The sequence below is a fragment of the Salvelinus alpinus genome, chromosome 36 (assembly GCF_045679555.1).
Source record: "Salvelinus alpinus chromosome 36, SLU_Salpinus.1, whole genome shotgun sequence".
In the NCBI taxonomy this organism is placed as follows: Eukaryota; Metazoa; Chordata; class Actinopteri; order Salmoniformes; family Salmonidae; genus Salvelinus; species Salvelinus alpinus.
Genome location: NC_092121.1, coordinates 11,341,202 through 11,367,514, shown reverse-complemented (window position 1 = coordinate 11,367,514; position 26,313 = coordinate 11,341,202). Strand labels below are relative to the sequence as shown.

Here is a 26,313-nt window from a genome sequence, read left to right as displayed (position 1 = left end):
CTATCTATCTATCTATCTATCTATCTATCTATCTATCTGTTGTAGTGGCTTCTGACGGAGGGAAAGGGACCTGACTGTTCTAACCGTGTCGAACTGTCACTAATACCTGGTTGGACTGGAATAAGGGATGAGAGAGTAATTAAAAATAGAAGTAGGAAGGAGTGAGAGAGGGAAGGTTGAGAGAGTGGGAGGGAAGGTAGTAAAAGAGGTGAGTAAGAGAGAGCAGGAAATGGAGAGGAAAGGGGAGTAGAGCAGAGAAGAGGAGTAAGAGAAATAAGGAGATGGAGAGAGAAGCAGAGAAGAGTGGAGGGAAGAAGAGAGGAGAACACAGGGGAGGGGAGTGGAGAACAAGGGAGAGGAGAGAAGAGCAGATGAGAGGAGAGGAAAGGAATGGAGAGGAGAGGAGAGGATTGACCTTGAGAAAGGTCAGAGACACCTGCCTAGTCTCTGAGATTGTCACCCAAGCAGCAGCCGCCTCCCTCCCTCACTCCCATCATGCTGCAGGACTGACTGTGAGGAGGCAGTTGCTAGGGCAACCTCTATGGTTGCCATGGAGATTATTATGTGTGAAGGATCAGTCAGTAGGACACAGACTGAGGGGACTTGTCCGAATCGCACTGCGCCTGCTTGCACGTGACTGCCTCTGTTAGTAACAAAACACATTCCAATACCAGTCTTCAAGATCCGCTCATGTTTGGTTGAGATATCGCGACATGAAGTCTATGCAACAGTACATTTTCTGTTTAGCCATATGGAACATATGTATCCTATTCATGCGTTGTCTTTTTCTCACCTGCATTCCAGCAGACATTGTGCAGGCAGGGTGTGTGACATCATCACCAACAGACGCAGAATGTGATGTATAAAAACGGCAGCTCTTCGACCATTGCTCCAACATGCTGTTGCTTTGTCAGGCTCCTGCAGTGGTTGTCTGTTGACAAGGTCATACCGTACCGTATGAATGTTGTATAGTAAACCCATGTGTTCTTTAGGAATTGTATTTCACTATTTTACAGTAGATGTGTGATACATCAGTATCAAACACAATTCATATTTTGCTACATTGTTGACATTTTTGATTGAGGTTAGAGCCGATGTACAGTATTCGTTTTTGTTTACTGGTATGACCTGTATCCTGAATGAGGTATAGTGGTTCATATTAATAATAATCATTTGTTCTGTTTCACACATACTCAAGTGCGTATCACGTTGGTGCAATTTTCACAAGTATGTGGTACATTTTCAACAGTCTAAGCACAAAAATATAAACTCTAAGTACATCTTCAATTGACTGAGTAGTACAACAAACAAATTCACAGTCACTTGTTCACTGCACCAAATCACTCCTTCAATTTGGAAGCTTATTCAACCTAAGTATCTACTTTTCAAAATGCAATATTCACTGTACTTTTGATATGATTTGTTAACAATACAATTACTATTATTTTTATCAGCACTTCAAAAAGCACTTCAAAAAGAAAGTATCTTAGTTAGTTAGTTAGTTAAAAATGGTAGTTAAAATGACTTTATGGTGAGCCTGATGTATTGATGACTAAACTAAACGTTCTCATGGTATTTCACGGAAAACAGATTTTGCATGAGTGACTCAAGGGTGAAAGATGTGTTCAACTCCAATGAATGCACAATGAAAGGTTCTGAACATAAGATAGGGGGCATTACAAGTGTTATCAGGTTAGAGGTTTGTACTTAGAGTTTTGAAAAGAAACGACTTATACCTGAAACAATGTGCCAAATTGATTGAAATAAAAACTTGAATGCGCATGTGTGAATTGGAAATGTTTGTTTTGTATATCCCAACTCCCAGCAATTAGGTTTTGTATATCCCAGCAATTAGGGTTAAGTGCCTTGCTCAAGGGTACAATGATCAATTTTTAATCTTGTCGGCTCGGGGATACAAACTAGATACCTTCCGGTTACTGTCCCAATGCTCTAACCACAGATAGAGCCAGATGTTTCACCAGATGTATAAATCTGAAGCCTCTGGTTGGAATTTCCACTCCCCACCAATATATGGTGAGGAGAGGAAGCTCGGCGGCCGTCAGTATGGGAGAGTATGGCACGAGTTGGAACTGGGACGATATTATGCAGATTTTCTTTTCGAAGCCCAATCTCATCAAAGCCTGATCTCACTACAGTTTTCTGTTCCCAAAACTACAATCTGTTTCGAACAGAGTGCACTAAGTTTGTAGACATGATAATTTGACAAAGTTTAAAAAAAATGACGTTTACAAGGAGTGCAAGGGCGAATTGAGTTATTGCACAAGGACATGCTAGAACGGGCCAATGGGATGTTGTTAGGTCATGCTTGGCTCTGCCAACCTCCTTGCTTGTTCTGCGCGCTTTGAAAATGACACAGATGAACTATGTTGGGTTAGTTATAAATATCTTTACTCTAACCACCAGGCTACCTGCTCCCCATTGTTTTGTTTTTCAAAACAATGTGTTAGATGTATTTTGCTAAAAAGGGGTTTGTACAGATTTCCTTTCTTATGGAGTATGATGTGCTATTTTTGGCATGGTATGAAATCCAGTTTTAACATTATTTCAGGGACACTATTCAAGCAATACCTCTAACTTCTGTCTTCTCCTGTTCTTGGTAATAATATCATGCTCTGCCTCTCTCCATCTCCTTCTTCCTCTCTCTATCCCTCTCTCCATCTCTCTCTCCGTTTACTCCCCCAGTTTAAGAGGATGTTGAACCGGGAGCTATCTCACCTGTCAGAGATGAGTCGTTCAGGGAACCAGGTGTCTGAATACATCTCCACTACCTTCCTGGGTGAGTCACACACCCCCCCTTTCACCTGCACTCCTGACTGGGTCTCTGTCTGTCTTCTATCCCTTATACACCTCAGTCCTCTATCCTCTAGAAAACTAACCAGAGCCCTATGTATGTGGCTCTGGTCAAAAGTAGTGCACTATACGGCTGCCATTTAGAAAGAGGGTTATATTTTAGTTAATACTGACCAGTATAATGCATGTATTGTTATATAACATTTATCCACACTGTTAACCCCAATATGCTGTCACTTCCGGCGCCGAAAAGAGATGGCTGCCTCGCTTCGCGTTCCTTGGAAAATATGCAGTATTTTGTTTTTTTATGTGTTATTTCTTACATCGGTACCCCAGGTAATCTTAGGTTTCATTACATACAGTCGGGAGGAACTACTGAATATACGATTAACGTCAACTCATCATCGTTCCTACCAGGAATATGACTTTCCCGAAACGGATCCAGTGTTTTGCCTTCCACCCAATACAATGGATCTGATCCCAGCCGGCGACCCTGTGCGACGCCGAAAAAGGGGCAAACGAGGCGGTCTCGTGGTCAGGCTTCGGAGACGGGCACATCGCGCTCCACTCCCTAGCATACTACTCGCCAATGTCCAGTCTCTTGACAATAAGGTTGACGAAATCCGAGCACGGGTAGCATTCCAGAGAGACATCAGGGATTGCAACGTGCTCTGCTTCACGGAAACATGGCTAACTCAAGAGACGCTAACGGAGTCGGTGCAGCCAGCTGGTTTCTTCATGCATCGCGCCGACAGAAACAAACATCTTTCCGGTAAGAAGAGGGGCGGGGGGGTATGCCTTATGATTAACGAGACGTGGTGTGATCATCATAACAACACACAGGAACTCAAGTCATTCTGTTCACCTGATCTAGAACTCCTCACAATCAAATGTCGACCGCATTATCTACCAAGGGAATTCTCTTCAATCATAATCACAGCCGTATATATTCCCCCCCAAGCAGACACATCGATGGCCCTGAACGAACTTTATCTGACTCTTTGTAAACTGGAAACCACACACCCTGAGGCTGCATTCATCGTAGCTGGGGTTTTAGGCTAATCTAAAAACAAAACTCCCTAAATTCTATCAGCATATCGATTGTGCTACCAGGGCTGGAAAAACCCTAGATCATTGTTATACTAATTTCCGCGACGCATATAAGGCCCTCCCCCGCCCCCCTTTCGGAAAAGCTGACCACGACTCCATTTTGTTGATTCCAGCCTACAAACAGAAACTCAAACAACAAGCTCCCGCGCTCAGGTCTGTTCAACGCTGGTCCGACCAATCTGAATCCACGCTTCAAGACTGCTTCGATCACGCGGATTGGAATATGTTCCGCATTGCGTCCAACAACAATATTGACGAATATGCTGATTCGGTGAGCGAGTTCATTAGGAAGTGCATTGACGATGTCGTACCCACAGCAACGATTAAAACATTCCCAAACCAGAAACCGTGGATTGACGGCAGCATTCGCGTGAAACTGAAAGCGCGAACCACTGCTTTTAACCAGGGCAAGGTGACCGGAAGCATGACCGAATACAAACAGTGTAGCTATTCTCTCCGCAAGGCAATCAAACAGGCTAAGTCCCAGTACAGAGACAAAATCGAGTCGCAATTCAACAGCTCAGACACAAGAGGTATGTGGCAGGGTCTACAGTCAATCACGGATTACAAAAAGAAAACCAGCCCCGTCGCGGACCAGGATGTCTTGCTCCCAGACAGGCTAAACAACTTTTTTGCCCGCTTTGAGGACAATACAGTGCCACTGACACGGCCCCCTACCAAAACCTGCGGGCTCTCCTTCACTGCAGCCGAGGTGAGTAAAACATTTAAACGTGTTAACCCTCGCAAGGCTGCAGGCCCAGACGGCATTCCCAGCCGCGTCCTCAGAGCATGCGCAGACCAGCTGGCTGGTGTGTTTACGGACATATTCAATCAATCCTTATCCCAGTCTGCTGTTCCCACATGCTTCAAGAGGGCCACCATTGTTCCTGTTCCCAAGAAAGCTAAGGTAACTGAGCTAAACGACTACCGCCCCGTAGCACTCACTTCCGTCATCATGAAGTGCTTTGAGAGACTAGTCAAGGACCATATCACCTCCACCCTACCGGACACCCTAGACCCACTCCAATTTGCTTACCGACCCAATAGGTCCACAGACGACGCAATCGCAACCACACTGCACACTGCCCTAACCCATCTGGACAAGAGGAATACCCATGTGAGAATGCTGTTCATCGATTACAGCTCAGCATTTAACACCATAGTACCCTCCAAACTCGTCATCAAGCTCGAGACCCTGGGTCTCGACCCCGCCCTGTGCAACTGGGTCCTGGACTTCCTGACGGGCCGCCCCCAGGTGGTGAGGGTAGGTAACAACATCTCCACCCCGCTGATCCTCAACACTGGGGCCCCACAAGGGTGCGTTCTGAGCCCTCTCCTGTACTCCCTGTTCACCCACGACTGCGTGGCCATGCACGCCTCCAACTCAATCATCAAGTTTGCGGATGACACTACAGTGGTAGGCTTGATTACCAACAACGACGAGACGGCCTACAGGGAGGAGGTGAGGGCCCTCGGAGTGTGGTGTCAGGAAAATAACCTCACACTCAACGTCAACAAAACAAAGGAGATGATTGTGGACTTCAGGAAACAGCAGAGGGAGCACCCCCCTATCCACATCGACGGGTCAGTAGTGGAGAAGGTGGAAAGTTTTAAGTTCCTCGGTGTACACATCACGGACAAACTGAATTGGTCCACCCACACAGACAGCATTGTGAAGAAGGCGCAGCAGCGCCTCTTCAACCTCAGGAGGCTGAAGAAATTCGGCTTGTCACCAAAAGCACTCACAAACTTCTACAGATGCACAATCGAGAGCATCCTGTCGGGCTGTATCACCGCCTGGTACGGCAACTGCTCCGCCCACAACCGTAAGGCTCTCCAGAGGGTAGTGAGGTCTGCAGAACGCATCACCGGGGGCAAACTACCTGCCCTCCAGGACACCTACACCACCCGATGTCACAGGAAGGCCATAAAGATCATCAAGGACAACAACCACCCAAGCCACTGCCTGTTCACCCCGCTATCATCCAGAAGGCGAGGTCAGTACAGGTGCATCAAAGCAGGGACCGAGAGACTGAAAAACAGCTTCTATCTCAAGGCCATCAGACTGTTAAACAGCCACCACTAACATTTAGCGGCCGCTGCCAACATACTGACTCAACTCCAGCCACTTTAAAAATGGGAATTGATGGAAATTATGTAAAAATGTACCACTAGCCACTTTAAACAATGCCACTTAATATAATGTTTACATACCCTACATTACCCATCTCATATGTATATACTGTACTCTATATCATCTACTGCATCTTGCCATCTTTATGTAATACATGTACCACTAGCCACTTTAAACTATGCCACTTTATGTTTACATACCCTACAGTACTCATCTCATATGTATATACCGTACTCTATACCATCTACTGCATCTTGCCATGCCGTTCTGTACCACCACTCATTCATATATCTTTATGTACATATTCTTTATCCCTTTACACTTGTGTGTGTGTATAAGGTAGTAGTTGTGGAATTGTTAGGTTAGATTACTTGTTGGTTATTACTGCATTGTCGGAACTAGAAGCACAAGCATTTCGCTACACTCGCATTAACATCTGCTAACCATGTGTATGTGACTAATAAAATTTGATTTGATTTGATTTGATTACTCAAAACGTTTGAGGAAACGCGTTAAACTTAATATATCTGAGTACAATTACTTAAAGTGATTTTGTAGTTATTAATCAAACTGATCGAGTTACTGTGAGCTTGTAGGGGTCCTGATTTGAGTTGTATCAGAGTGATGGCCCCTCTAAACCACGCCTCCAATATAATTTCCCAGTGTACCTTGCCTTTTTGAGTGAATTGTGGAATCGTCACACATGACTGTATTTGTTAGTGACAGAAACATGGATGTTGAATTCGTTCATTTTCAGTCCTATGGCCTTCCCCAAGTGAATTCCTAGTTGAATGTTATCATTATAATTAAACATTACATATCTCATAAGGCCTTCATTTGAGGCCTAGATTTACTCTAATACAGTGGCCTGAAACTCATGGTTGACAGGCCACATCAGGCCTTCAAAAAAATCTAGGTTGAAGGATTTCCAGCAATCTTCTAACCCAGATTTCTGGAAAACCTGGGAAATATACCAGACTTCTGCAACCCTACCTGCAAGTCACTTTATGCTGGCTTGCAAAGTGATGTGTAATTCCTATTGGAATCCAGCCAGAGTTAGGCTATCCAACAGTAGAACTGTGTATTCACTCACAACCTGCATTCATAATGACTGCCAGGGTTAGGAACTGTGTGAGGAGACTACCTAAGGCATTTAAATTGGAACAACCATTTCTGTAACGGGTGCAAAAAATCAAATTAATTTATTGGATTAGTTTAGAAAAATGTATGTTATTTAACTGTGTTTTACATAAGATGAATCAATCAATCACTCAATGTACATGCAAAAACACAGATATTAAAAACAATTCCCAAAAATCAACCTGCAGTAGAGCATGCTGGGATTTTTTAAAATTTGTTGTCATAACTTTAGAAAATTGAGTTAATGTGATTTCGTTTTGAGTCAGTACCACATAAACATTTTATGTAATAATGACTTTGAGTTCAACTTACTAGAAGTATTTGAGTTAAAAAGGCCTTGGGGTTTACAGTGCAGGCAGTCATTTAGACCCGGGTCTCTTTACAAGTGAGCCCTGTAATGATGCATACTATAGAGATATAGCACACTACAGCCTTTATAATAATAAGTTATAAATGCATGCTTATAACAAGCATTCTAAATTGTTGTAATTAACCTCTGACCTCCATGTCTCCTCCAGATAAGCAGAATGAGGTAGAGATCCCGTCTCCGACCCTGCGGGAGCGGGAGCGGGACAAGCCCATGTGTCATATCAGTGGAGTGAAGAAGCTGACACACAGCTCCAGCCTGTCCATCAACACCACCATGCCACGCTTCGGAGTCAAGACGGAACAGGAGGACGCACTGGCCAGGGTACTGTATACCTGTACTGGATCTGGGATCTGTGGACCCTTACACATACTCACACATGAACACTCGGTCACTTCGAAGATGATTTAAAATGACATATCCTGCTGAGACCCAGCCAAAAAAAGCTTTTTGAATTATTTCTTTTTTGGGAGTGAAATAAACATTCTACAACATTTATTTTATTGTATGTGCACTGTAGTGGATATTATGATGCGGTGAATATTATATTTGTAAAATTTTACATTACAGTAAATATGTGTACAGTAGGTGAAAAACACAGGATATTTACACAAGCTCTTATTTAGCTCTAATTTAATGTGAGTAAAATATATTACACTGCTCTGAAAACTCACCAAACTTTTCCACAGATACACTATATATACAAAAGTATGTAGACACTCCTTCAAATTAGTGGATTTGGCTATTTCAGCCACACCCATTGCTGACAGGTGTGTAAAATCGAGCACACAGCCATGTAATCTCCGTAGACAAACATTGGCAGTAGAATTGCCTTACTGAAGAGCTCAGTGACTTTCAACGTGGCACCGTCATTGGATGCCACCTTTCCAACAAGTCAGTTCGTCAAATTTCTGCCCTGCTAGAGCTGCCCCGGTCAACTGAAAGTGCTGTTATTGTGAGGTGGAAATGTCTAGGAGCAACAACGGCTCAGCCACAAAGTGGTAGGCCACACAAGCTCACAGAACGGGACTGCTGAGTACTGAAGCACGTAGCGTGTAAAAATCGTCTGTCCTCGGTTGCAACACACTACTGAGTTCCAAACTTCCTCTGGAAGCAACGTCAGCATAATAACTCTTAGTCTGGAAACCCATGAAATGAGTTTCCATGGCCGAGCGGATGCACACAAGCCTAAGATCACCATGCACAATGCCAAGAGTCGGCTGGAATGGTGTAAAGCACGCCACCATTGGCGAGATTTACGCTTCATTATCTGGCAGTCTGATGGACAAATCTAGGTTTGACGGCTGTCAGGAGAACGCTAACTGCCCCAATGCATAGTGTCAACTGTAAAGTTTGCTGGAGGAAGAATGATGGTCTGGAGCTGTTTTTCTTGGTTCAGGCTAAACACTACAGCATACAATGACATTCAAGATGATTCTGTGCTTCCAACTTTGTGGCAAAAGTTTGGGGAAGGCCCTTTCCTGTTTCAGCATGACAATGCCTCCGTGCACAAAGCGAGGTCCATACAGAAATGGTTTGTTGAGATCGGTATGGAAGAACTTGACTGGCCTGCACAGAGCCATGACATCAACCCTAGTGAACACCTTTGGGATGAATTGGAACGCCGACTGCAAGCCAGGCCTAATCGCCCAACATCAGTGCCCGACCTCAATAATGCTCTTGTGGCTGAATGGAAGCAAGTTCCCACAGCAATGTTCCAACTGCTAGTAGAAAGCCTTCCTAGAATAGTGGAGGCTGTTATAGCAGCAAAGGGGGGACCAACTCCATATTAATGCACATGATTTTGGAATGAGACGTTCGACAAGAGCAGGTGTCCACATACTTTTGGTCATGTACTGTATTTACTTACTGGAAACAATTTGAATATCAAACTCACAAAAATGATGATTACCCAATTACATACATGTACTTTCTTTTTTAAATAAAATGTGCTAAATTGAGATGGCAGCCATTTTTTAAAAACAGGATGAGAAAGTACAAAGTCACACCCCCCACATGATATCATTGAATACCCCAGAATGTCCTCTCAAAGGTACAACAGGATTTAACACAGTGGCATGTATGGCCTCAGCGATACGGCCCAAAAAATCAATCTCCATTAGAGTGGACAAAAATGAATTGCTTTGATTTATTGATCTGTATTAGTCTCTGGAGGGATTAAATGGAGTCATATGTCAAGTCAAATTCTGGGTATGTGTAAATTTACTTGGCAAATAAAGGTGATTCTGTTTCTGATGTCTGTTGACCAGGAGCTGGATGACTTGAACAAGTGGGGCCTTAATATCTTTCGTCTGGCTGAGTTCTCCAATAATAGGCCTCTCAGCTGCATCATGTTCGCTATCTTCCAGGTGGGTGAAAAGCAGTGGTTTTATCCATTAGATTTTCAGTAAGAGTGGTCATACAGACTTAATGTAGACTTTGCTGTTCGAATACGTGTATAGGAGTGTTTGTGTGACACTGTTTTCCTTCCCTGTAGGAGAGGGATCTGTTGAAGACGTTTCGAATCCCTGTCGACACGTTTGTGACCTACGTTATGACCCTGGAGGACCACTACCATGCCAACGTGGCCTACCACAACAGCCTCCACGCCGCTGACGTCACACAGTCCACCCACGTCCTGCTGTCCACACCGGCTCTGGACGTAAGAACCAAATTTCACCCCACACTGAGGCTACGTCTAAGAACAACGAACTTGAAGCACACAGGTGCACTTTAACTCCCATCGCACATCCATGTCCTGTAGGGTGTTCTAAAACGTGATTGGTTACACTGTGTTCTATCTCTCTCTCTGTCAGGCTGTGTTCACTGATCTGGAGATCCTGGCTGCGTTATTTGCTGCTGCCATCCATGATGTGGATCATCCTGGCGTGTCCAACCAGTTCCTCATCAACACCAGTGAGTCCTTACAATGGAGATAGGAGGAGACAGGACGCTGTACAGTACACTGCATTATAACTGAATAAGGCTCCCTGAACCACATCTCAGTTGGGCTCAGCTCACTAGTCAGTGTAGCACAGCTGATAACGTAAAAAGAAAATGTCAGAGTCAGCACTGTAATGTGAAAACGGTACTAGTGGGGTGTGTCTACAGGTGCTCTGACCTAGTATGTGTTCTGTACTGACCTGGTGTGTTCTGTCTGTCCTCTCCCCCAGACTCGGAGCTGGCTCTGATGTACAACGATGAGTCAGTCCTGGAGAACCACCACCTGGCCGTGGGCTTCAAGCTGCTCCACGAGGACAACTGTGACATCTTCCAGAACCTCAGCAAGAGGCAGAGACAGAGCCTGCGCAAGCTCGTTATCGATATGGTGAGGCTCCTGCCCCTCACACTCACCCACTAATGGGCTGATCCGCTGGCTCAGTAAGGGGCGGGGCTTATAAGAGTTATTTAAATGTTATTTTCTGATGGTTTTTATGTTTTTGTTTGACCTCCTCCTTTAATTGACCTCTCAAGGTGTTGGCGACGGATATGTCCAAGCACATGAGTTTGCTGGCTGATCTGAAGACCATGGTGGAGACGAAGAAGGTGACCAGTTCAGGAGTGCTCCTGCTCGACCACTACAATGACCGCATCCAGGTGAGCTTTCCCCTCTGACCTCTAAACATAAGCTGGAGAAAATTCACAACGCCTACCGTGCACTGGTGATACCTGACCTTATGTGTGTGTCTGCAGGTGCTGAGGAACATGGTGCACTGTGCGGACCTAAGTAACCCCACCAAGCCCCTGGTCGTGTACAGAGAGTGGACTGAGCGCATCATGGAGGAGTTCTTTAGACAGGGGGACAAGGAGAGGGAGAGAGGCATGGAGATCAGCCCCATGTGTGACAAACACACTGCTTCTGTGGAGAAGAGTCAGGTTAGGAAACTTATATACGCTTTCTTAATAATGATTGATGTTTATAAATGTCATCTCATGTTGCTTACACAAATTCCTTAGCCGTGTAATGTGCTTGTTATTAGTGTGATGTTCGTTAGTGTGTTTGATTCTCCTGGTGTTGTGTGCTGTAGGTGGGCTTCATCGACTACATCGTGCACCCTCTGTGGGAGACGTGGGGGGACCTGGTGCACCCTGACGCCCAGGACATCCTGGACACTCTGGAGGACAACAGGGACTGGTACCAGAGCACCATCCCCCAGAGCCCCATCTCCCCACCCCCAATCCCAGACAAGAGGCTCAACGCCTGTATCGACAAGTTCCAGTTCAAGCTCACCTTGGATGACGACACAGAGGGAGGACAGGAGGAGGAAGAAGAGGAGGAGGAAGAGGAGGAGGAGGAGGAGGAGGGGAAAACCACCCCCAATCACATGGTGCTGGACTGCAGTCAGGGAGAGGAGGAAGACAAGAAAGAAGAGGAGGAAGGAGAGGACGTGTTAAAGGATGAAAGGGAAGGAGACATCATAGAGGAGGAAGGGGAAGTAGGGATGGAGGAGGAGGTGGAGAAGAGGGGAGTTCTTCAGCAAGCTCAGTCAGAAGTGGAGATACACTCTGACACAAGCCCCGTGGAGGACGGCGAGGAGGAAGACTCCTCCTCACCAGCTGATGACACATGAGTCCCGCTCCTCTCTCCCTGGCCACACCCCACATGCACACACCACGCCCCTGTTGTCCATCCTTTATTTCCAATGGCCAAAACCCAAGATCAAATAAGACTACATAAACAATAGACCTTTAAATCTATTTTTCAAAAAGGGAACACAAATAATATTGCTTAAAGAAAAGCTATTTACACAGCAACTGTAGATTTGGAGTGGGAGCTGGAGGTGTTTCATAGCTGATGCTATGAGGAACAGCTATGAGGACAAAGAGGAACATAGAGAAGCATTAATAATGGGCCATTGAAGACAGTGTAGCACTGGAACTGAAACACACACACATAAACATGCACAAACTCACCTCCACACACAAACACACCTCACTCACACACTTTGATTCATGGGGGAAAAAACTCTGAAGTCTGCACACGAGAATGTGTGTGTTTGTGTGTTTGCGCGTGCCTATGTGTGCGTGTGTGTTTAGAGGACTCTGATTGGTAACGAATCTCTTTGGAAAAAGCCATCTCTATATGGAGTATTAACTAGTGTCAGTCAGTATTACTAGTTCATGTTTGTTAGAATTCAACAAGAACTCTGTTTTTTTCTGAGTGACTTATTTTCCATTTCTGTCGGAAAGAAAACTACAGATATCTATCTATAGAGGAGGAGTGGCGAGAGAAAAGAAGAGAGGATTAAGTTTAATAAAGAAAGGAAGATGCTGTGATGAGGGGACCTGAGGGTCCCGCCTCCATTTTCCCATTTTCCCTTTATGAAGAAGTGCTACCGGTGCAAGATGGCTGTGTGCCTTTCTGGAAACACCAGCTCCTGAAACATGAAGCTGTCGTGAAGCAATGCATCGTGGGACAGGAGTGTCTGCTTTTGTCTTCATTTTTGATTGTCTCTTGTTCAAAGATCTATTATAACTGTTCATGATTTAGTGTGTGTGTGTGTGTGTGTGTGTGTGTGTGTGTGTGTGTGTGTGTGTGTGTGTGTGTGTGTGTGTGTGTGTGTGTGTGTGTGTGTGTGTGTGTGTGTGTGTGTGTCACATGATCAGTCCGTGTCTGTGGTGACAGGTTTTCAGCTGTAAGTCTTCCTTTGTTGCTTTTCAAGTTGATGAGATGTTTCAGAACTCGTATATAAGGAGCAGTCACTACCACTACACCACCACATCTGCTGCTTGTGGACTCTCCAGTTTTTACATACGAAAATTATTTGACTTTTTTACTTTCTGAGGATAAGCCATGAGATACTTTAGAGTATATGTTCTGCCTGTTTTCTATTTATTATCGTTTGTTGCTAAATATGTTTGAAGGATTAGGATAATATCATCAGCAGCACAAATTCACATTCCATCTCTTACCCACTCACACTGTATTTATTCACCAGTCTCTTCTCGCTTACTGCATCAGTTGTCACCAAAGCAACAGATTGGAAACTGATGAGGGGAGAGATGCTTTGACGGGGCAGACAGAGGATTTTGTCAGGGTGATTTCAGGATTGGAGGGAATCGAAACAACGAGCTTGGCCAGAAAGGAGGCTGTTCAGACAGTCACACACAGCCATTCTTGTTACGTTTTAAGCTTTTCTGCCTTAATGTCAAATGCAGGATACATACCTGCCACTATGTAGATTTATAAGATAAATTCAAAATATCCTAGTATATTTATACCATGTCTGTATGCCTCTATCTGTGAGTGTCTGTGTGTCTATACACAATGTACCCAGCATCAGCATATGGACAGGAACATTTTATGGGCAATATTAAGAATGTGTTGTGTCAGTTACGAGGGCACAATAAATAGGCCAATTTAGCTCCAGGGAATGCAGGTCAAATGAGTGGTAAACATGAACTGTTGCATACCGGATGTCAAGTAAGTATATTTTCTCACAATACTTTTTCTGGTTGAAAATAACGAGAGAGAGAGAGAGAGAGACTGAGAGAGACTGAGAGAGAGACTGAGAGAGAGACAGAGAGAGAGAGAGAGAGAGACTGAGAGAGAGAGATAGAGAGAGAGAGAGAGAGAGAGAGAGAGAGAGAGAGAGAGAGAGAGAGAGAGAGAGAGAGAGAGAGAGAGAGAGAGAGAGAGAGAGAGAGAGAGAGAGAGAGAGAGACTGAGAGAGAGAGAGAGAGACCTTTCTCTTGTCATGTGTTGTGTGTCATCACTCACTAGAATCATCATCCTGGCTGTATGAGGTCATGGTCACAGGATTGATCAGCACACAGCTTGAATAGGTCTCAGTTTGACTTGGAGTTGTTCACAGGGTAAAAAACAACAACATAAGTATAGCTGGTTTCTGCTGGTCGGTAACGTAGCTCGTCTAAAGAACAGCCTGTGCCTGATGGAACAGAGGCCTGAGATCCGTCCAGTCCAGCTCTGTGATTGGCTGGAGCAGCATTGCGGTGTCACCGCACAGGCCTTTAATTGTTGGAATGGGAATCCAAGTTACTGTCTCAGTACCTGGAGAAGGAGATTTCCATGAAGCTTCCCCCTGTCTTTGAAGATATACGGCTTTGTTTATCTGGCTTTTTGTTTGGTCATGAGCTATAAAAACAAATAAATATTTGATTGCCATTTTAACACAATACTGTAGCGATCATTTCTTATTAAGAAATTATTCTGTTGATGAATTGCTGCCATTCTTTTTAAATATTGAAAAGAAAACCATGGAAAATACCACAAGTGTTTTCTTTGAACAGTTTGTGTACAGTTTTTATTTTTGTATCATTCTGGTGGATGGTGTAGAAACGAAACTATAATGACATATTGATAATATAACTATTAGCATTATCACAGCTTGTTTTGTATATTTTGTAATGTTGGATTGTAAATTAGAAATGTATTCAGGTCATTATCATTTATAATTAACCATGTTTAGTTTTAAGAAAATAACTAAATCAGTAAAACACTACTGGCCACACCATCACGCTTTCCTTCTCTTTTTCTGTCCTCATCTTTCCTCTGTCTTTCTCTTTTGTGCTATCATTTTTCTCACACAGAGAAATGTGTAAATTTCATTATTTGATTAATTAGATGGATTGGATGAATCAGGATTAGATTAATCATCAGAAAAAGTAAAATGTTTTGTACCAGAACTTTATTTTAAGGGAGGTTGTAGGGTAGACAATGTGGTTTTAAAGTAATATGTGGGTACAGTATGTGTTTGTTGGAGGATTTGGTAGTTATGTCTCTCACTGGTTCCGTTGGACCTAGTTTCAAGCCTTAGTTTTTTTCTATTGTGCTATTCCATGTTTGCCCATTCCATATTGCTCAAGTCATAATCAATGAAAACTATTCATTATCAATATGCCATGTAGGAGTGATTGTGAGTAATTGACAGATATGTATGGGTGAAGCGAGAGGTAAAAAACAAGAGGGTTCTGAGAGAGACATTGCGTAGCCATTTTGAAATGAGCACCTCCACTTCTTGGTCACTTTTGTCATATTAGACTCCATCCGAGAACAATTATCTGGGCTTTAAATCATGTGTTACTTGTTCACAAGTTAGGAAAATTATATAAATGGAAAAAACACCATGAAATGATTGTAATATTTGTAAATTATATTGCTGTAATGTGTAAAATGTGTCCAAGTTATTTTTTATTATATTATTTTTATGAAAGGTTTTCTTCTGAGAGAGCTGAGGTGTTATTTTGTGAATAAAATGCATTTAATAAGCAAACAGCTATATAATACAATTATATATCAGTATATTTTTATTTTATTTCACTGTTCGGTACTGTAAAGTGTGTTAAAATTACAAATAAAGGAAGATTTTTTATAATATAAGCAAAGAGAAATACTGTGGCTACTGTGTGTGCTTAATAATGGTATCAGAGATTATAAAAAAGGAGTAGACTAAAAGGTCAAGGTCTTCAATAGTCTGGTTTATTGTGGTTTATAAAGTGAATGTGAATACTATGCTTCCACACCATATTTTTATTTCGAGAGAATCAGTGTATGAGTAGGCCTACATGTTTATCAAAGACTATCTAAATGATTAGTAAGAATGGGCTACAGAGACTTCCATTGACACCATGAGGATTCTCAATATATATGATAAACCCCATCGCAGGAATTGATGGACTCATTTCAGCCTGACAGTTTCAGGCTATGCTGTCTAATTATTTGGCTTGCCTTGATCATAGCTACCTCTCTTATAATTATGAAGTATTGTCAGTGGTGGAAAAAGTACCGTATTATCATACTTGAGTAAAAGTAAAAATACCTTAATAGAAAATGACTCAAGTAAAAGTGAAAGTCACCCAGTAAAAGAGTACTATGGTAGTATTTAGTTTTAAATATACTTAAGTATCAAAAGTTAAAGTATACATAATTTCAAATTCCTTATATTAAGCAAACCAGATGGCACTATTTTCTTGTTTTTTACATTTACGGACAGCCAGGCGCTATCTCCAACACTCAGACATAATTTATAAATTAAGTATGTGTGTTTAGTGAGTCCGCCAGATCAGAGGGATCTTTTCTTGATAAATGCATATATTGGACCATTTTCCTGTCCAACTAAGCATTCAAAATGTAACGAGTACTTTTGGGTGTCAGGGAAAATGTATGGAGTAAAAAGTACATTATTCTTTTTAGGAATGTAGTGAAATAAAAGTTGTCAAAAATATAAATAGTAAAGTACAGAATCGGCCAAAAACTACTTAAGTAGTACTTAAAAGTATATTTACTCAACCTCTACGGGGTGTCCCCCCCGCGGGATGGTTGATCTAACATAGGCTAATGTGATTAGCATGAGATCGGAAGAAAATGAAAAAATCCCAGGACATAGACGTATCTGATATGGGCAGAAAGCTTAAATTCTTGTTAATCTAACTGCACTGTCCAATTTACAGTAGCTATTAAAGAAAACCATGTTATTGTTTGAGGAGAGTCCACAATTATGAACTTGAAAATGTATTAATAAACCAATTAGGCACATTTTGGCAGTCTTGATACAACATTTTTAACATACATACAATGGTTCATTGGATCAGTCTAAAGCTTTGCACATACACTGCTGCTATCTAGTGGCCAAAATCTAAATGGCGCCTGGGCTGGAATAATACATTATGGCCTTTCTCTTGCATTTCAAAGATGGTACAAAAATTTTTTATTATCTTTTACCAGATCTAATGTGTTATATTCTCCTACATTCATTTCACATTTCCACAAAATTCAAAGTGTTTCCTTTCAAATGGTCCCTGGAACATGCATATCCTTGCTTCAGGTCTTGAGCTACAGGCAGTTAGATTTGGGTATGTCATTTTAGGCTCAAACTGAAAAAAAGTGTACTTTATACAACTAAGTATTTTGACAGACACACACACGTCTGCAACCTCAAATCCACATAACATGGTCAAAAGAGGTTCTCCACCCTCTCTGACTCGCTGACTCATTAACCATCATGCACCACGCCACAAGTATTCTCCAATCACAGGTCGGATTCGAGAGGTAGTCCAATCAGAGAAAAACACTACAGTGCATGAGCGCACGAGACGTTTCCTGAAGCATTGCGGAAGAGAGGTAGTGAATGATTAGTCATATTTTTACTTCGAAAATAACGATTTGTATAAGGGTTTTAGTATTTTTTTCACATTTTATTGTGAACATGATACTTTATTGCATATACAACATTCATAAATATTGTTCAAAAGGAAGTTTGTACCGCGTTAAATCAAGACCGGTGATAGCTAGCTGCTACTACTGTAGTCCCATCAGCTAACTTAACGTTACTTAGCTAAGTTAACGTTACCTATCTTTACATGTATTGAATTATGACTAAATGATTCTGAAAATGTCGTTCTAACGCAATGTATCAGAGGTTTCATATGGGGCCGACTGTTTCAATGTTGTGAATGATGGTGTGTCTGAGGACTAGCTGTATTGGGTTCAAGTACATTGTCTAATGCCTTGAGTTGTGTTTGCAGGAGCGCCGCGAATTCCTGAAAGTGTAGCTGGGCCCCGTTGATACTGCATCATGTCTTGTGCGCTTCTACTGTTGTTGATGAGCTTGGCTTTGGCGATACGCACTGGCGCAGCGGTCGAGATCCAGCGTCCACGCGGAGTACCACTATCTAGTGAGTTGGCATCTGATTCTAACCCGAATTCAGACAAATAACGTTATGGTTCTTATCACAGCCAGTGAGGTAGGCCAAGTCTATTGCAGTCTATGCTATTTTAGCTGTCAGAATCCCATTGTGAGCATGGATTTTAACCTGGCAGGTGTGCATTGTCTCTCAGATTTGCTCTTATGTACCCAACCCTTACCTGTCCCCATCGATCCCGACAGAGAGACAGTTCTATGAGGAGAACAAGCCCTTTACCTGTTTGGACGGCTCCAGCACCATCCCCTTTGACCGGGTCAACGATGACTACTGCGACTGCAGGGATGGCTCAGATGAACCAGGTACAGTATTGCTCACGTCTCATCAATAAAGCCAGACTGAACCCACTATCAAGACACTACACACTACTGTGCACAGTTATCACTAAGGTCTTGACTGTAATGAATGTCTTTGCATTTTTTCTACAGGTACTGCTGCCTGCCCCAACGGCAGCTTCCACTGCACCAATGCTGGCTTCAGACCCACCTTCATCCCTTCCTCCCGGATCAACGACGGCATCTGTGGTAAGGACATGGTCACAGTATCTTTCCATGGATCAGTCGTCCCGTTCTCTCAGAGTTTTTTGTTGTTGTGTGTAAGTGCTGTGTGCTGATGAAGTGTGTTCTCCTCAGATTGCTGTGACACGACAGACGAGTACAACAGTGGTGCCACTTGTCAAAACACCTGCAGGTGAGCAGTAGTAAAATGTACAGCATTCTGCAAACATTTAATATTGACTACAACACTAACATTGGCCTTTGTGTTGCCGAATGATTCCTCCAGTGTGTGCCCAGTATGTGTGTGTGAAGACTGATTGTGTTGGCTGTGTGACCCCTAGGGAGATGGGGCGCAAGGAGAGGGAGAGTCTGCAGATAATGGCTGAGATCACCAAGGAAGGCTTTATGCTCAAACAACAACTGATACATGAAGCTAAAAGGGGACAGGAGGACAAACAGGTAAGAGACTAACCAACCAAAGGGTGTGAAAAGGGTAGTAGATGTATTTGGGGTTGATTAGGCAGCGGACATGGCTAGGGCCTATACAGAGACCATTTCATATATAGAGGGATTGGTATAAATCCTTGCCGTTGAACGTGTTCATGAAATGACAAGACTTTGTATGTTTCAACGTTTTTTGTAAATACTTCTATCCATGTGTTTGCAGGGCAAGTTGACTGAGCTTCAGGGTAGTAAGAAGGGTCTGGAGGAGAAGGTGGAGGCTCTGAGGACTGTGAAAGAAACAGCGGAGGATCCAGAGAAAGAGGCTAAAGAGCTCCACCTGAAGGCTTGGGAGGGTAAGTACACTGGTATTACACTGGAAACCATTATCTCTCTGCTTTTAACCAATGCACAATTCTCTCAATGTATTTGTTTTCTTCACACAAAAAAATGTGTTTTTGTGCTATTTGGTAAAACCAAGATATTTAAGTATATTCATATAGTTAGGGTATAGTTAAAAAAACAGAAATATTGTTAAATGTTGTTAAATGCCCAGTGCAAATCATCTCTCCAAGTCAGATACGTCTTTGATGTAGTTAACTTAATGAATTGGAAGTCAATTACAAAAGTCCTGTTGAAGATTTCTCTTTCTAAGTTGTATGTGATTGATTTGATTTTTGTCTGTTTCAGAACAAAAAGAACTAATCCGTATGGAGAAGGACAAAACTAGAATGGCTGAGGCTTTTCTGGAGCTGGATGATGACGCAGATGGCTAGTGAGTGTGTAGTGTAACTGTCAGCGTTGGAGATATTCCGAGATATTTCAGTGTGATTCAGTGAGTGACTAATACGGTGTTTTTGTTATTCCCAGTGTTTCTGTGGCTGAGCTGCAGTCCCATCTAGAGCTGGATCCAGATTCAGATGGCTCTCTGACAGAAACAGAGACTCAGGTAAGATGTCTGTCATCTTCCTCCTCAAGTCAAGATAATAATTTCTATCACACTAGTAAATTACAGGGATGCAAACTAGTCTCCTTTTGGCAAAATTCGCAGTTTTGAATCCAAAATAGGTGATCTATGTGATTCGTGTAGATCCAATGAGACAAGCCTGGGTGGCTTTGGATGACTACTGGCTGTATGCGAACGAGTGATGCGCGTTTGGAGAAATACTGTTTGTATCCAAGGTTCAGCCAATCCTTCACATAACAACAGAATGCAGCACGCAATTGAAGAGAGAAAAGACAACCAATTTGCTAGTTACAGCATCAGTGCGCACTCTGGAAAGAGAGTGGAAAGGCAGTTGGCCAGTTAACTTACAGCAGCGCGTCTCCTGAACGATATCGAAGAGGTAGGTGAGAAGCCTGACCACGGAGATGGGGGTGAGAAGGTGATGAAGCGTACTTCATGAGCTGTAACTGAAAAACAACTGGCATTTGGAAAGTTTGAGGTGAGGTAGAAAGTGTGGTAGAACAAGTATTGTTAGCATTGTTAAGGATCTTGCGAGCTGGATCGAATTATCCGTTAGCTAGCCAGAGAAATGTTGAGCAACATTATCCAACTTAACTGATTAAATAATTGAGTTTATGGTGTGAAAATTAGCTGGCTAATAAAGTCCAACAGCTAACGTTAGCTAACAACCTAACCAATTCGCTATAGTATTAACTGGTAACGTTATACGACTCCTTGCTGTTCCTCAAGTTACAACGCGTTAGTTGCTTACTGGACCTTGGCAATCTGTGTGAAATGTTAGCTAGTTAACGAACTAATGTTTTCCTTCTACAGTATGTGGTTAATTTTCAGAATGAGAGAATTAGGTGAAAATGAGGCGTTGCTTGTTAAACAGCTTAGTGTAGCTGGAGCTTGGGCCTGGCTTAAGCTGGATGCCACTATAGAGGTGAAAGAAACACCACACACTTTCCCTCTTTCTCACTTTTTCAATACAGTGGATGAAAGGGGTATGCCAGGTGTACTATCTGCCTGAAATAGATCAATTATGCCAACAAAGGGTATCATGCTGTGCTGTGTAGAACAGATGTCCACAGGCATAAAGTGTACAATGTAATAATGTGCAATGTAGCCCAAAGATCTTGCTTTTGTTGTGTTGAACTTGACAGTAACACTTGTGTGTGAGTGAGGGGGGATTATTATGTTTTTACTCAGTGAATGTTATATTTGCACACATGTAGCCTTGTGCACTTGATCAATGTCTACTATAGTGGCCACTAATAATAGAGCAAAAATAGAATGCCTGTTTGTTTCATTCTATTTCTACTTTAAGGTTGTTTCCCAAGTGCAATATTTTTTATATTTTACCCATTTTTTGTCCCCAATTTCGTGGTATCCAATTGGTAGTAGTTGCAGTCTTGTCTCATTCCTGCAACTCCTGTACGGACTCGAAGGTCGAGAGCCATGCGTCCTCCGAAACAAAACCCAACCTAGCCGCACTGCTTCTTGATACAACGCACATCCAACCCGGAAGCCAGCCGCACCAATGTGTTGGAGGAAACACCATACACCTGGCGACCTGGTCAGCGTGCACTGCGCCCGGCACGCCACAGGAGTCGCTAGTGCGTGATGAGACAAGGATATCCCTGCCGGCCAAACCCTCCCTAACCCGGACGACGCTGGGCCAATTGTGCGTCGCCCAATGGACCTCCCGGTCGCGGCCAGCTGCGACAGAGCCTGGGCTCGAACCCAGAATCTCTGGTGGCACAGCTAGCACTGCGACCCGGGAGGCCACCCAAGTGCAATATTTACAGTTGAAGTAGGAAGTTTACACACACCTTAGCCAAATACATTTAAACTCAGTTTTTCACAATTTCTGACATTTAATCCTAGTAAAAATTCCCTGTCTTAGGTCAGTTAGGATCACCACTTTATTTTAAGAATGGGAAATGTCAGAATAATAGTAGAGAGAATGATTTATTTCAGCTTTTATTTCTTTCATCACATTCCCAGTGGGTCTGAAGTTTACATACACTCAATTAGTATTTGGTAGCATTGCCTTTAAATTGTTTAACTTGGGTCAAACATTTCGGGTAGCTTCCCACAATAAGTTGGGTGAATTTTGGCCCATTCCTCCTGACAGCTGGTGTAACTGAGTCAGGTTTGTAGGCCTCCTTGCTCGCACATGCTTTTTCAGTTCTGCCCACAATTATTCTGTAGGATTGAGGTCAGGACTTTGTGATGGCCACTCCAATACCTTGACTTTGTTTTCCTTAAGCCATTTTGCCACAACTTTGGAAGTATGCTAAGTCATTGTCCATTTGGAAGACCCAAGCTTTAACTTCCTGACTGATGTTGCTTCAATATATCCCTCTAATTTTCCTTCCTCATGAAGCCATCTATTTTGTGAAGTGCACCAGTCCCTCCTGCAGCAAAGCACCCCCACAACATGATGCTGCCACCCCCATGCTTCACGGTTGGGATGGATTTCTTCGGCTTGCAAGCCTCCCCCTTTTTCTTACAAACATAATGATGGTCATTATGGCCAAACGGTTCTATTTTTGTTTAATCTGACCAGAGGACATTTCTCCAGAAAGTATGATCTTTGTCCCCATGTGCAGTTGCTAACCGTAGTCTGGCTTTTTTATGGCGGTTTTGGAGCAGTGGCTTCTTCCTTGCTGAGCGGCCTTTTAGGTTATGTCGATATAGGACTCGTTTTACTGTGGATATAGATACTGTTGTACGTGTTTCCTCCAGCATCTTCACAAGGTCCTTTGCTGTTGTTCTGGGATTGATTTGCACTTTTTGCACCAAAATACGTTCATCTCTAGGAGACAGAACATGTCTCCTTCCTGCGTGGTCCCATGGTGTTTATACTTGCGTACTATTGTTTGTACAGATGAACATGGTACCTTCAGGCGTTTGGAAATTGCTCCCAAGGATGAACCAAACTTGTGGAGGTCTAAAAAAAAAAAGAAAATGTATCTGGGGTCTTGGCTGATTTTGTTTTGATTTTCCCATGATGTCAAGCAAAGAGGCACTGAGTTTGAAGGTAGGCCTTGAAATACATCCACAGGTACACCTCCAAATAGGCTAATTGACATCATTTGAGTTATCAGAAGCTTTTAAAGCCATGACATAATTTTCTGGAATTTTCCAAGCTGTTTAAAGGCACAGTCAACTTAGTGTATGTAAACTTCTGACCCACTGGAATTGTGATACAGTCAATTATAAGTGAAATTATCTGTCTGTAAACAATTGTTGGGGAAATTACTTGTGTCATGCACAAAGGAGATGTCCTAACCGACTTGCCAAAACTATAGTTTAACAAGAAATTTGTGGAGTGGTTAAAAAACGAGTTTTAATGACTCCACCCTAAGTGTATGTAAACTTCCGACTTCAACTATAGATGTGTGTGGTCACAAGCATTATATTTTAAAGGCTGTTATGGCTAACTGCAATATTAGTGTATTGTTTTTTTCCCCTCAGGATTTTAGTGTCATTTGCAGTAAAGTCTAGGCAACAAATTACATTTGATTGCTTTCTTTACATTTTTTTGCTGTGAGTTAGGTTCACATGAACCACTTTTTATTTTACTCACAGAGATTGACATATTAATTAAGTCAAAATGATCTTGCTTACCCAAAGCATTTGCATGTACTTGTTTTGAGTTGCCCAGAAAATACATCAAGGTCATTTGTCTTGTATCAAGATATTCTGACTTGTATCGTGCCTTTGTAGGTTAAAATGAGCACATGATCTGCCAGTGCAGTAAGATGTCTTATTAAGATAATAAAAATAAAAAAATCATTTCAAGATAGACGTCTTACCCTTTTTCTGATTTGCTAATCCATTCCCGTAGGGATTGCTGGGAGGAGCAGACAAAGTGGACACGTCTGCATTTGAAACTGTGTGGAGCGGCATCAAAGACAAGTACCTGTCAGAGGTCAGCACCACATGAACACTTATGTTCCACAGTCATTTCCATATCTTAGTAGAATGGTCTGTGTCCTGGAGCCTCAGATTGGGTGTCTAGGCTGGGTTACTGTCGAGCACTTTGTGAGATGTGCTTTAAAGGGCTATATCAGTGTGTGTGATTTGGTTGATGTGACCGTGTAGGTGTCTCAGGGCCAGTCTGACCCCCCTGCCCCAGTGGAGACCCCCCAGGAGGAGGAGACCAGGGACTTTGTCTCTGACCATGACTCTGACCACTACCCCGAGGATTACGCTGGAGAGGAGGAGGATGTGGAGGACGACGAGGAAGATGATGATCACGAGGAGGAGGAGGAGGAAGAAGAGAAGGTAGTTGGCAATCCTCACATTTGAGGGGAAGGGCCTGAACTAGGCTAGTATTGGAGGGCTTGGGTGGTCAGTTGTCCCAGTAACGTAACCCGTGTTTGATTATCAGGTCCCTCCCACCGTGCAGACCCCAGAGAAAAGAGAGGACGATGAGGTGTCCATGCCACCGTACGACACAGAGACCCAGAGCCTTATTGATGGTGCATACAGTCATCTGTTTTACAGTCTGGGCTTAGTCCCGCACTACCTTAAACAGGGACACAATTTGTGTTTGTCTGAATATACAAAGTAGGGGGTTCAGATCAAATTAAGCGTAAATGTCTGAATTGTGATTTTCCGTGCTGTGGAATTGTATGTCTCATTGGTCTGTCCTTTTGAGGTTGTGCTTCGTTGTCTTTGTTCCTCAGCTGCCCAGAAAGCCAGGGATGATTTTGATGAAGCTGAGAGGGCTCTCCGGGAAGTGGACGATCAAATGAAGTGAGTAAGCATTGTGGTTGCAAAATCTCTGCTGGCTTTGGCAACAACTGTATGTTAGTCCTTGCAACACAAAAACATCTCATGATGATACTCAACATGCAAACACTACACAGGCATACAAGTGCAGGTTGTATTATTAGGTTTGAAAACACAAATGAATGTACCCTGTGTCTGCAAGTGAATCATTAATCTGTGATCCTGAATTTATTTGGATCTGCAGGAATCTTGAGAAGGAGATTGGTTTTGACTTTGGGCCAAGTGCAGAATTTGCATACCTCTACAGCCAGTGCTACGAATTATCCACAAGCGAGTACGTATACTTCATCTATCTTTGTAAATACCCATAGTTTGTTTATGCCTTCGTGAGAGAAATAATGTGTTAATGTGAAACTGTTTGAGTCTACCAAAGATTACATCTAAGACTGTGCCCCTCTTCTTTTTCATCAGGTACATCTACAGGCTGTGTCCATTCAATAGGGTCTCCCAGAAACCTAAGTTTGGGGGTTCAGAGACCAACCTTGGGTAAGAGAACCTCCTTAATTTTACCGGAGCCTTTAACTGTTCAAATGACTGTGGTCCTTCTAAAACCGTTAGGAATGTTAGTGGTCATTCTCTCTGTCTCTGTCCTCGTTGTAGCTTGTGGGGACAATGGGCTGGTCCTGAAGACAATTTATACTCAGTGATGAAGTATGACCATGGGCAGGGGTGCTGGCAGGGACCCAACAGGTCCACCACAGTAAGTCTCTATCTTCTCCAGTCCACTTCCCTCCCAGCCCAATGCTGGACCTTTATGACAGTCTAATATGCTGAGAGCATATGAAGGGTATTAAGTCAAATCATGTTTCATACGGTGCGGGGGTGCTGGGTGGGGGAATGTGCATGATAATTCACACAATCTGTGCACACTAAGTGCACAGGTCGCTACTCTTGAGGTACTGCTGACCCACTACATGTCCTGTGAATATAGTGAAGGGTTAATGTTGTCCCTCTGTGTGGGTCAGGTGAAGCTGACGTGTGGGAAGGAGACGGTGGTGACGTCCACGTCAGAGCCCAGTCGCTGTGAGTACCTCATGGAGTTCACCACCCCTGCTGTGTGCCAGGAGCCAGCCAGCCTGGACGAAGTCCTGCACGGACACACAGAGCTGTAGCGTTCCCCACCAACAGGTAGCTACAAGCCAGGCCCATTTGACTTATAGAGCAGTAGAGCACTTTATAATTACATGTACAGTATTTATAAAAAGTTGATATCCACATGTTCGGCCTGGCACGGTAATTGTTTAATCATGTACCCTACAATTATGGACTACAACCACTGGGGGGGAAATGACCTTCATAATCGTTTTAATACATACATTTTTTAAACTTCAAGTTGTCTGTCAATCATCACTCTACTCTGCATGTCTGTCTTGAGCTTGGCTCTCACTAGCTAACT

The 26,313-nt window shown here is 43.0% G+C and overlaps 2 protein-coding genes across 3 annotated transcripts in view; both read left to right on the top strand.

Moving 5' to 3' along the window:
- LOC139564906 (3',5'-cyclic-AMP phosphodiesterase 4C-like) overlaps window positions 1-15,914 on the top strand; it is a 69,834-nt gene extending 53,920 nt beyond the window's left edge. For both annotated transcript variants that reach the window (XM_071384791.1, XM_071384792.1), the window contains 9 exons: window positions 2,704-2,797; window positions 7,714-7,886; window positions 9,833-9,931; window positions 10,060-10,224; window positions 10,379-10,478; window positions 10,736-10,890; window positions 11,037-11,159; window positions 11,256-11,438; window positions 11,591-15,914. In XM_071384791.1, coding sequence (XP_071240892.1) covers window positions 2,704-2,797; window positions 7,714-7,886; window positions 9,833-9,931; window positions 10,060-10,224; window positions 10,379-10,478; window positions 10,736-10,890; window positions 11,037-11,159; window positions 11,256-11,438; window positions 11,591-12,133 — 1,635 coding nt within the window. In that variant the 3' untranslated portion in view covers window positions 12,134-15,914. The remainder of the gene's footprint in view (window positions 1-2,703; window positions 2,798-7,713; window positions 7,887-9,832; window positions 9,932-10,059; window positions 10,225-10,378; window positions 10,479-10,735; window positions 10,891-11,036; window positions 11,160-11,255; window positions 11,439-11,590) is intronic.
- Window positions 15,915-17,507: 1,593 nt separating this feature from the next.
- LOC139564907 (glucosidase 2 subunit beta-like) overlaps window positions 17,508-26,313 on the top strand; it is a 10,031-nt gene continuing 1,225 nt past the window's right edge. Inside the window, exons 1-17 of the mRNA XM_071384793.1 lie at window positions 17,508-17,643; window positions 18,048-18,197; window positions 18,410-18,526; window positions 18,653-18,748; window positions 18,857-18,914; window positions 19,063-19,180; window positions 19,389-19,518; window positions 19,853-19,937; window positions 20,033-20,111; window positions 23,968-24,051; window positions 24,225-24,407; window positions 24,514-24,604; window positions 24,812-24,881; window positions 25,102-25,191; window positions 25,329-25,403; window positions 25,518-25,617; window positions 25,883-26,045. Of these exons, the coding sequence (XP_071240894.1) occupies window positions 18,098-18,197; window positions 18,410-18,526; window positions 18,653-18,748; window positions 18,857-18,914; window positions 19,063-19,180; window positions 19,389-19,518; window positions 19,853-19,937; window positions 20,033-20,111; window positions 23,968-24,051; window positions 24,225-24,407; window positions 24,514-24,604; window positions 24,812-24,881; window positions 25,102-25,191; window positions 25,329-25,403; window positions 25,518-25,617; window positions 25,883-26,029 (1,623 nt within the window). The 5' untranslated portion in view covers window positions 17,508-17,643; window positions 18,048-18,097 and the 3' untranslated portion in view covers window positions 26,030-26,045. The remainder of the gene's footprint in view (window positions 17,644-18,047; window positions 18,198-18,409; window positions 18,527-18,652; window positions 18,749-18,856; window positions 18,915-19,062; window positions 19,181-19,388; window positions 19,519-19,852; window positions 19,938-20,032; window positions 20,112-23,967; window positions 24,052-24,224; window positions 24,408-24,513; window positions 24,605-24,811; window positions 24,882-25,101; window positions 25,192-25,328; window positions 25,404-25,517; window positions 25,618-25,882; window positions 26,046-26,313) is intronic.